Genomic DNA, 11,346 nt, shown 5'->3' on the forward strand with positions numbered 1-11,346 from the left:
ACCAGCCACTGTTTTTGTTCACGGTGTCAAATAAAGTTTTCCAAATTCAAGAGGAAGTGACGTCGTCAACAAGCTCGTCTGCTGAATCAAAACAATGGCCGACTGGCAGGCTAGCACTTTACCTCTTCTGATAATTTTAAATGTTTAGCAGGCAACGTCCATTGTCCTTGTGTAATAGAGTTTCACTGGGATGGATACCTGATTTAATAAGTGTGTTTTTGAGGAAAGACATCAACTGCCAAACCCGCTTCCCCCTGCCAAAATGAGCGATGTTGTGGAGAAGACCCTGACAGCTCTGCCTAGCCTCCTGTCTTTAGACTCTCAGCCTGGATCTGCAAAACTGTCCTCCACCTCCAAACTAGGAAACCTCATCAGAGGAATCACTGAGCTAACGTCCAAACATGTGAGTCTGTCCTTTAAAACTGGAGCTCAGGTGAAACAACATGAGTCCTAGTCAGTTTTTGAAGATAGGCTTTAACGTTAGCTTGCTAAGATGACTATGCTAACTCAAAAAGGTGTTTGTGTTTTTTACTACAGTTTTTTTTTCTACATGCCAAGTATCCCTACATTACTGTGCTAGGTTTAAGACTGATTTACAAACAGACTCTTGTTTCTGCTGTGGTATTATTATGTGGTAATTCAGGTGAAATAGAGACAGCTTGTCCTTGTTGGTGCGTTCATGTGCTTGTGATAAGCTCAGACACTGAAGATGTTCAGTCAAGCTGTCAATATGCAATACATTCACAAACTGTGTTGTAGGAAGGTTACACCTGGAAGGCAAACTTGGAGAGAGAAAAAAATCCTGCTGCTCTTCATCAGCAATCATCACAAAAACATGAATGCAGCAATCAGTAAATGTTCCAGACTTTCCCTGTTTTCAACTGGGGCAATATAAAAATTGTGGAATGAAAATGCAGCTAATGTGCATTGTGATGGACGGAGGCAAGTCTCTGTGCAACTTGATATCCATTGTGTTCTATACTTAAGACAATGATAAGAGGTAATGTACAGTGGTTTGATTTATTGACAGCATGCTAATATATTTATTAGAACAACAAACCAGATCTAGTTGCCCATTGTATTTTCACAGTCCACTAACCTTTATCACGGTGCAGACAGATGTTCATTGTGTGACTTAGACTTAAATTATATAAAAACTATTAAAAAAAAAAATAATAGTACTAGGATTAGAGTAATTGAATTGTAAACAATTTATACTTTTTTCCAACAAATGAACAATGTAGAAGATATCCTAGACACCCAATAAATGACAATGGTTGTATGAAATCATTACAGGTACAAACATCTTTTGGTTAAAAGGTAAAATAAAATAAAAATAATAAATAAAGTAAATTGGTCAAAGATGGTAATCAGAGTATTACCATTCATTCTTATAGTCTGTACTTGTCTGTTTCTCCTGTTCAGGAAGAAGAGAAACTTATTCAGCGTGAACTGGCATCTATCAAAGAGCAGGTGTCCTCCCCCAACACCTCCATGGTACAGCTCTCCTGATTTTCCACTTTAATTTTGCACAAGAAACCAGAATATTGAAATAAGTCTAGTCATGTTGTAATTAATAAAATGTTTATTTCTTCCTTGTGACATAATCTGATTCAGAGGCAGATGAAGGAGCTCATGGTGAGAGCGATTTACTGTGAAAGCTTGGGCTATGAGGCTTCCTTCAGCTACATTCACGCGATCAAACTGGCTCAGCAAGGCACTGTTCTGGAGAAGAGAGTTGGTACGTTCTTTTGGAGTTAGCTGAAAAGCTTAGTCATTCCTCAGAGTCCTTACTCACTAGCTCTGCATTACTCACTTAATGTCACGATCAACACCAGGAGCATGATTCATAGTTTTTTGATTTTTTAAATTGTATTTATGCAACCACGAAACAACTCCACTGCACCCTCCTACGCTGCCACAGGCAAAAATGGTTTTCTGTGTGATTTGCAGGTTACCTTGCTGTGTCCTTGTTTCTGAACGAAAGTCATGAGCTGCTTCTTCTTCTTGTGAATACTGTGTTAAAGGTGGGTGTTAGGTTTTTACAGCATTCGTCATCTTGAGTATGAACGAGAAAAAGGGATGTTGATGTATTTTGTGTTTGCAGGATCTTCAGAGCACAAACCTTATTGAAGTCTGCATGGCTCTAACTGTTGTCAGCCAAATGTTCCCCAAAGATATGATACCTGCAATCCTTCCTCTGGTGGAGGAGAAACTTAATCACCCAAAGTAAGAAATGTTTGTCACCTTTCCAGTTCAATTAGTTACCTGTTTATTCATACGGTAAATGGAGGATGAAAAATTGGCTTAGATATTATGATTTTTTACATGTCTCTCGTGACATATTTGCAGAGAAATCATTCGACGAAAAGCAGTCCTGGCACTGTACAAGTTCTACCTGATAGCACCGAATCAAGTTCAACACATCCACAACAAGTTTCGCAAAGCTCTGTGTGACAAGGATCCCGGTGTGATGACAGCTTCACTACACATCTACTTACAGATGATCCAGGTAGTCTGTTTTTTTCTCCTTATTGAGAAAACATTATCTTGGTTTGATCAAATATGGTGTAATCTACTCGTGTTATATATTTTTTCTTTTGTTAAAGGAGAATCCAGAAGGTTATAAAGACTTAACAGCAAGTTTCGTCACCATCCTGAAGCAGGTGGTGGGAGGAAAGTTGCCCATGGATTTTAACTATCACAGTGTTCCTGCTCCATGGCTTCAGATCCAGCTCCTCAGAATACTGTCCTTACTTGGAAAAAATGACCCGAGGTGATTATTGCTTATTCTGTCTCCAGATGAACTGGATCTATATGATTATGTGTGGTTGTACCTCGTTAATTAATTCTTCCAAATAGATTTTATGTGTCTGTTCTGTGATCACAGTACGAGTGCGATCATGTATGAAGTCCTTGACGAGTCGTTACGTAGAGCAGAGATGAATCATAACATCACCTATGGTATGTCAAAGTGTTACTAATAAATGTGGTTGTTTGAAATCATTTAAATAGTCCCATCAGCCACTTACATACATCTCTCTTTATTTTCAGCGATATTGTATGAATGTGTAAAATGTATTTACACAATTCATCCCAAATCTGATCTTTTGGAAAAAGCTGCAAAGTGCATTGGCAACTTTGTTCTGTCACCGAAGATAAATCTCAAATATCTAGGTAAGATTCAAAGAAAACATGATTTGATGAACGTCATTTTTCACCACCGACAATCAAGATTTCATATGATTTCAAATAAACTCTATATATTATGTGTTATTTCAGGCTTAAAAGCCCTCACCTATGTGGTCCAGCAGGATCCCAAACTGGCCCTGCAACATCAGATGACCATCATCGAGTGTCTCGATCACCCTGACCTCATCATCAAGCGTGAGGTGAGGCAGATTCTGGAGTATTTTGGATATTGTGGTCATAGACTTTGTAGGTTTACAGGATTTGGTGCGTTCTCCATCCTCTTGTAGACGCTGGAGTTGCTCTTTCGGATCACTAACGCCCAAAATGTCGTGGTCATTGTCAAGAAGATGCTGGAGTTCCTGCGCATCAGTACAGACGACTACACTACTATTGACCTGGTGGGGAAGGTGGCAGAACTGGCAGAAAAATATCCTTCAGCGTGTGACAGTGCTCAGTGTGAAATGTACATTCATTTACTTCTGGTGGCCCCATGCACCTGGAAAACTGGAATCCCCTCACAAATATAAACCAGAGATGTAGAATAACAGTATGTTGATCTAAATATTAGAATTACAGCCATTCACAAACTGCAGTGTCCACTGGAGTTGCCTCACTGATCCAAGAAACAAATCATATCCACCCATCCACTCTATCCCATATGTTTTTCAACTCTCATCCTGTTACAACTTTTCTGATCATTGATTATTATGCATAGTATAACTTTATCATGCTGGTGAAGTGATACATTTACTAAAACTAACTGTACCTCTTTGTTGCAGCTTTTCACTGGACTTAAACACAGTTAAAAGGGGCAATTGTCAAGGCCTTTGAAAATAAAGATAAAGGCTTATTGTTTCTGACAATTAGAATGGGTCAAAATGGGTTTTTCAAGTTGAATTGATTTGTTTTACACAGCTTCCCTCTCCTCACACAGACACAGATGAGAAAAGTAAAAAAACAAAAAAAAACAAAACTGGTAGAAAGGTTGTCAACTATATTTTTTGTCTGTGGAACATAAACATCTATGACTTGCCTGCAAACCTACACTGGTGGTTCAAGATCTAAACGATAACAGTGTTGGACTGTGTTTAAGCCCAGTGAGCTCAGTTTCCCAATACTGAAGCTTCTGGTAAAGTAATAGTATTTGAATTAGTTTTTGGTTGAAAAACAGTAATCTGATCTTTTAATTCTGTTGTTGCATTTTTCATACCTTGTTTCTTCCTATTTGTTGTGTTGCTTTTTCCTATAAACATTATACATATGCACCAGACAATGAGTGGTTCATTGAGACCATGAACACAGTGTTTTCATTGGGTGGAGACATGATGCAACCTGACATCCCAAACAGTTTCCTTAAGCTGCTGTCTGAGGGTGAGATAACCACATTTTATTCATTGGTGTTCCTGTGTTATGATATCAGTTCAGCAATTTGATACTGATACTGATATTGATTTGATTTACTGTGTTTAATTTCTCTTTAATGGCCCAGGATTTGACAGTGTGGAGGAGGACAGGAAGTTGAGGCTGTTTGCTGTGGATTCATATGTTTCTCTGCTCCAAGGAGAGCCTGGCAAGCTGCCACAGCGCTTCCTCCAAGTCATCAGCTGGGTGAGTGATGTTTATAAAATAAGCAATATAAGCAGTTTGTACAATTCTTGTGCAATAATAATGAGTAGGAGGAGGATGATGTTTATTTTTTCCAGACTTAATTATTTCTAGTGAAATGTTGGATAATTTTGACCTTTAGGCCTCTAAAGACAGAAGGGACATATGTGAAAGGTACTGAGGGGTCACGAGTAGACACTGCTTTGTTGTAAGGGGTTGCAAGCAAAAAGGTTTGGAACTTGGACATATAGAGGAGGATGCGGTACTAACCCTGATTTGCAGATAAAAACTTTGTCATAAGACACAAGACAGTACGTCTCTTTACCTGTTTGATACACTGAGGCTTTGTCCCCTCTCTGCCACGCTCAGGTCCTCGGTGAATACTCTCATTTGAAGGAGGAACTTGAACCAGCCATCGTCCTGAAGCTGCTGGCAAAGCTGTTGGACATGAAGCAAACCAGCAGTGAAACCAAGAGCTGGGTCCTCGTGGCAATGACCAAGCTCTGTGAGGGTAGGGCTGGTGTTTCTGTTACTCAGGAAGTTTCCGAAACATACAGCAGCTCGATGGACACAGTGCTGAGACAGAGGGCTCAGGAGCTGCAGTGCCTCAGCCAAGACTCTGAACTACGAGGCCGGGTGCTATTTCGAGACACTGGCCTGGAGCCCCTGGAGGTAACATACATGGAAGGCTGCAGAATTACAACATTGATGTTTAAGTATATTTATTTTATGATTGTAATGTTCACTATTCATAGAAATTGTGTATGTTCAGAACATGAAAACATTTAATCTAATTTTAAATGTTCACTCGTGTTGAAACTCGTCACCGTGAAATGATCTAGTTCTTGGAGCCACAGCAGATGATGTCACTTTGTGGGCCCTGCTCTGATGGTTGGGGAAAAAAAGCCTGCACACACTTGCCGTCCATGACACACAGTCAATTAGATTAATGGCAGTGTTTACCAAAATAATAGAGATCATCATTTCAGCCGTTATCGTTGCAGCTGTTTAAGCATGTCTGAGTAATCTGAAGGGTGGGGTTTACCAGAGAACTGTGTTCAGTATCAGAACCAGTATCAGCCAAGAACAAGAATAATATTCTAATAATTAAACACAATTTTCATGTTGCAATTTCTTTGTCTTTTGTGGCAAAACAAAGTCAAAATGATAAAAACATAATGTATTTGAACGCGCTCACAATCGACATCTTTAATTTGCAAATCCTGCAGAACTTTTCTATTAGCTCTTTTCCTCCTCATTCAAGGAGCAGTTCAAACTTGCAGTTGTTATGATGTTGGTTCCCAGGTGGATTCCTCTTTGTCATTTCTGGATGGATTTGTGTCGGAGGCGTTGGCAACTGGCGCCGCTCCATACAAACCTCCTCATCAACGGCAGGAGGAACTAGCTCAGGCAAAAGGTAAAAACAATATAAAATTGTGGCACAGTTGGCAACATGAGCACTGACTTGTTTTGAATTGTTCTGACTGTGTGGTGTTTCTCAGCATTGAGCCTTGAGCCCTACAGCCTGTCCCTGCCCATCAGCATGTCCTCCTGCAGCATCAACGACAGACAGTCTCCTACACTGTTGTCCATGAGCTCTGGTCTGTCAGGCGACAGTGCTGACCTCTCACACAAAGGAGGGTACGTGGACACGATGTGCATATCTCTCCTGGCAGAATTATGTTCTTGTTTTGAACTCACACTGGTGGTTCTCTGTTTTTGCTTTAGCTCTACAACTCTGAAGCTGGACGGAGTGAAGAGGGTGTGGGGGAGGGAGGGGTACCTGGCGCAGAGGGAAGCTGTGGAGGAAGCTGCCCAGGTGGAGGTCCCCAGTCCCCTCCGGTCACCCAGCCAGCAGGTGGATGCTGACAGCTCACACAGTCAGACTCCAACTCTGACACCAACCCCTGAGCCCGAACAAGAAAAACAGCAGTTGGCCTCCTCTCTGTTTTTCGGCCTCAGCTCCCAAAGCTCTGTGTGTCTGGTGAGCTTACAAATTCTTCTGTATGGGTTACCTTTACTCTTGGAACTACATACTTGGACAATATAAGTTCAAAAGAAAAGCAGTGAATCCCACATCACATGAACTCACCTTATTAATATGAAATTTCAGCCATCAGGCCTTGAACAAGACAAGGTCAACGCCTTGTATATGGCTGGACCGTGTGTAGTCAACGTGCGAAATTGAGGACGTAGTCGAAAACTGTTGTGGAACCACTGTGTACAACTGAAGTTGTATTTTGATTCTGCCTAATGTCAGCTGATGTCAGCTCCTCTCCTACTCTCTGTGCTCACATACACAGTATTTTAATACAGCTGAATTCCCTCTAAAGCTGTTCTTTACTGTACTTGTAAAATGATCACTTGGAGACAAAGTTAGTTAGTCACACAGCGCACAGCCTCCGTCTGGGTTCCACAATGGTTTTCAGCCTCTGCATTTCCTCAAAGAGTGATCAGGGCCTTTATTTGTCTCAACAGCAGAAGGTAACAGGTCTATTGGAGGCAGGTTTTTATTTCCAAATGTTGAAGTTACTGCATCACGTTTTAATACACTATCTGTAACCCATTCAAATTAAAAGCCCTCTAGCGTTTCATTCGACTAAATTGCTAGAGGGCTGCAATAAGTGCTGCAATAAGTGTATTTTCTTAACTTTAACTGATTTCTAACAGATGGGAAAATCTGAGCTGATGCCCCAGCGATTCAGAAGAAAAGCCAAAGGACAGAGCTCTTCCTCGGGTGCCACTGAGCAAATATCCACCTCCCTTGTCTCTACTCCCACCAATGTGGATAACTTGCTGTGTCACAACCCTCTGGACTCCAACATCACCTCAGAACTGGCCGTTTCCTCGTCTGCACAGACATCTGAGCTCTCTCAGGGCCTCACTACTGCAAATGGCACCTGTGAAATAGAAGTTGAGTTAAGTGACAGTAACATAAAGGGAAGTAACCCGTCTCTCATCGGTGATAATGATCTGGTAGCTGCTGATCCTGCTGCACATGAAGACCCAGACAGACCTAAAGACTTTTTCATTTCTCATCTGCCTGCAGAGCTCTCTGAACTCTGCCACTCAGAAATCACTCCTCTGTGCACCATCCAAAGCCTGGATCTCTCAGCATGTCATGTGCAGAAAGAGGATTCCTTAGTGCTGGTCATTTTCATTTCCAACTCCTCTGACTCTGCCATTCAACACATTCTTCTAGATCTTGACTCAGAACAGATAGAGGTAATGTACTGAGCTGAAAATTTCCAATGAAGGCTTATTGTCCTTATTAGTCTTTCATATTAAAGGATATTATTATTTTCAGGTATCCTGTGTGTCTGACAGTCCAGTGGAGGATTTGACAGGCCACAGTGTAGCAGTGTACCAGTATTCCCTGACTGTGAAGACGCCTTCAGTTCATGTTGAAGTCGTTGGGACGGTATCTTACCAGTTGCCTGTTGAGACGTCTCAGGCAGTGCAGTTCTCATACAAACTCCCCCTAACCTGCTTCATCAGGTGACATATTTTTCTGCTTTTATTCAAAGTGTGGCCGTGCAGAGACCATTAGTTGCTTACTTTGATTTCACGTTTCCCTGCAGACCCTTGGCGGTGTCCACAGAGGAGTACGGGACGATGTGGCTGGCCTTCTCTCATGATACAAAGCAGAATCTGACACTGATAAGTGATGGCCAGGGATCCCTCACAGCCACACTGAATGTACTGAAGCAGAAACTGCAGCTTCACGTTGTGGAAATCATAGGTGAGAAGACAATCAGTTGTCTTATTGATCGCAGCCTTGTCAACTGAAATGCCAAAGCTGAGCTGTAGCAACATTATGTGAGACATGGTGCTTGATGCTTGACGTGTGTAATAATCTGCGATGGCATTAACATGTTAGGTGTTAGAGTGATCTGATTTATTCATTGTGGTACCTACATTAGTTAGTCGAGGCATTAAGACTGTAAAACTCATTTTTGACCCTCTTAACACAAGGTCAACTTACTAACTTTTCCACAGCTTTCAACCCCATCTCATGGTCTTTACCATCTGAATACATATTTGAGCTGTGATGACCATGATGATGAGATACTGCTGAAAAAAGCAAGTGGACCTTGTGTCAAGATTGTGAGACAAGTTTATACATTAGTTATTAATCATTAGTTTTTCCACTTATGTAGGTGTATTTTTGTAATGGCTTTAATAATGTTAATCAATCATTTATTATTGCTTTATAGACCAGTAATAATCCATTTAAGCTAAAACAGCAGTTATGCTGACAGAGGATAAATACCAGCTGAAGGGATTTTTCACCACATGGCAACTCAACACTTGATTTGATTCAATTCAATACAACTTTATTTTTATATTATAAATTTATTATATATTTATATATTGCAGCAGCTCACCAGCAGAGAAGAAAGAAAACTTCTGTTCATGACAAAATGAAAATCATTCAGGCTATAAGGTTAAAAGTTGACATGTGGAATTAGTAAAAAATACATTGATAAATGATAAATACCTAAGAAACAATCTAAGTGTATATGTATGAGGCTGCACAAAAACATAAAAACATTAAGATGCACTAAGAAGTGTTCTTATTAATGGTTTATTGCTCATCTATAAGTATTAATAAATGATTAATAAACATTGATAGAGCTATTATTTGTAACTTATAAATATAAAGCGTGCCTTATTAGAAAGAATGTATTTATTTGTTAATTCAACAGTTCCACTTGTCTTAAATGCAACCTACACTAATGTGTTTTAGGCTGTTGATGAGTAACCTCCATCACTTTCCCCACAGGGATGGAAGGAATCTTATCTTGTCGGCTCCTTCAGGATCAGCCGTGTCTGATGCACTGCCGCGTGCATGCGGGCACGCTGGCCGTGTGGCTGCGCTCTCCAGTCCCCGACCTGCCCGACTGCCTGATCTACCACTGTCAGAGAGCTTTACAGGAGCACTGAGCCCCAACTGCAACACCTCCACTGACACGACTAAGCAACCAGACCACCAGACCACCAGACCACCAGACCCTCAACCACTGAAGAGGAAGGTACACAGAGCTGTAGTGCAGAACACAAGGGGAGACATCTGATGTTGTGCATTCTCATCTTTATAATACAGTGTTCACCATTTGTTTATCTCTTCCACTATAAGTTACTTAGTAGGATGTGGTTTTAATGTCCACAGATCAATGATTTTAACAGTTAAATTAGCAGAATATTTGACAGGATCACATCTGTTTGAAAGTCATGGCTGGTAATATCCTCAGAGCCAAAAGACTGTTTGTTTAGTTTTATTTGGGTGTTTGGTGTTTCAGAATAACACTAATGTCTTAAATTGATGACAGGGCTCCAAAATGACTTGAAGACTTAAATGGTCAAAACATTGTGTGTGAAATGAATACTAGTTATAGCGGAAAAATCGTGAAGCAGTTTCTCTGCTTCGGGTCTGCATGCAGCACAGTGAGATGACAGTGAAGCCCATTTGGATTAAAGTGAGACAAAGACATAAAGACTGAGTTTAATTTTTCATTTAGTATCTTAAAGCAGTTCACTGCTGTTTTAACTAAACCTTTTGGTTCTTTTCATGTTCATCAAAATGGAAAGAATAAGTCTAATCCTTAAATTGGATTGACTGATGTTATTTATTAGGTGTTTGTGGAGAAACACAGGGAAGATAATTATATCTTTAAGGAGTACCAAATTAATTGTTCAAAATGTCTGGTATGGACTTCGGCCAAACTATTATAGGAGAAATTAAATACTCTGTCAGCGAAGCAAACTAACATTAACAGAGAGTTTCTGTTGAAGGAGAACCTGTTTGTCTGCTGATGTTTCCATGCAGCAAATAGAGGTCACATCCTCGTTTGTCTAAAAGACAACATTATTCCGACATTAACCTCCAACTGCAGCAGTTTCACTTAACTCTTACATCTGTGATGCATATTTTGTCTTAAATATAGCAGCGAGGATCTCACTCTGCGATGTCCATATTGTCCATTTATCATCATGGTGACGTTTTGCAGATGCTGCCTTCTGTGTGATATGATTGTCTATGCACTCATGTTTCTGGTTTGTCCGTTTCGGTGAGAGGTGGGTTTTTGTGGTTCTTGATTATTATATTTTTCTATCAATGCAGTATTGAAAACATATTTATTGGATTTATATTCTTACAGAAAGTATTTTATATTAATTTCAAAGAAAAAAACTCATTGTGCTTCATGTACTGTTTTGATTGCACTGCAACAGATTTGGTTTTCAGTTTGTGTGACATGACTCAACCTGTTTTTATTTAATTTAACCTGAAGGGAAAGTTTACTTTACTGTTTTTTCTTTTTTGCTTGTGTCCTGTTCTGAAAACACAACATGACGCTAACAAAGTGTCTAAAACTCAACTTTAACCCAACGCCTTATGTTCTAATGCCAAGAGGGTGTGTTTGATTTGTGCCTGTGGTACAGAGGAAATCGTTGTTTCTTAGAGTGCCTGTCACTACATTCTGCTAACTTCTGAATAAATTCTACACATGTAAATTAACTTCAGTTTGACTCTGTGATTGTTTATTC

The 11,346-nt window shown here is 40.1% G+C and overlaps 1 protein-coding gene across 2 annotated transcripts; it reads left to right on the forward strand.

The window, feature by feature from the left end:
• The first annotated feature begins 72 nt into the window (after positions 1-72).
• Positions 73-11,322, forward strand: ap4e1 (adaptor related protein complex 4 subunit epsilon 1). 2 transcript variants are annotated; one of them, XM_056387053.1, is made up of 21 exons: positions 73-403; positions 1,426-1,497; positions 1,618-1,741; positions 1,954-2,027; positions 2,108-2,229; positions 2,353-2,512; positions 2,610-2,776; positions 2,891-2,964; positions 3,055-3,177; positions 3,283-3,392; positions 3,480-3,619; positions 4,451-4,563; positions 4,682-4,800; positions 5,167-5,469; positions 6,103-6,214; positions 6,300-6,438; positions 6,526-6,781; positions 7,468-8,022; positions 8,105-8,295; positions 8,379-8,539; positions 9,584-11,322. In XM_056387053.1, exons 1-21 carry the CDS (start codon positions 263-265, stop codon positions 9,742-9,744), a joined length of 3,417 nt encoding a protein of 1,138 aa, XP_056243028.1. In that variant the 5' UTR covers positions 73-262; the 3' UTR covers positions 9,745-11,322. The 2 variants fall into 2 exon arrangements, with proteins under 2 accessions (XP_056243028.1, XP_056243029.1); XM_056387054.1 differs by having other exon boundaries at positions 2,613-2,776.
• Positions 11,323-11,346: the final 24 nt, after the last annotated feature.

The sequence above is a fragment of the Seriola aureovittata genome, chromosome 10, assembly GCF_021018895.1.
Source record: "Seriola aureovittata isolate HTS-2021-v1 ecotype China chromosome 10, ASM2101889v1, whole genome shotgun sequence".
NCBI lineage: Eukaryota > Metazoa > Chordata > Actinopteri > Carangiformes > Carangidae > Seriola > Seriola aureovittata.

What these genes read in the sequence shown, in the direction of transcription:
- ap4e1 (XM_056387053.1), top strand. Translation starts at nt 263, where the DNA reads ATGAGCGATGTTGTGGAGAAGACCCTGACAGCTCTGCCTAGCCTCCTG. An exon ending in TGTTCTGGAGAAGAGAGTTG is followed by an intron (nt 1,742 to 1,953) that starts GTACGTTCTTTT and finishes TGTGATTTGCAG; the next exon opens with GTTACCTTGCTGTGTCCTTG. An exon ending in CTGGCCTGGAGCCCCTGGAG is followed by an intron (nt 5,470 to 6,102) that starts GTAACATACATG and finishes GTTGGTTCCCAG; the next exon opens with GTGGATTCCTCTTTGTCATT.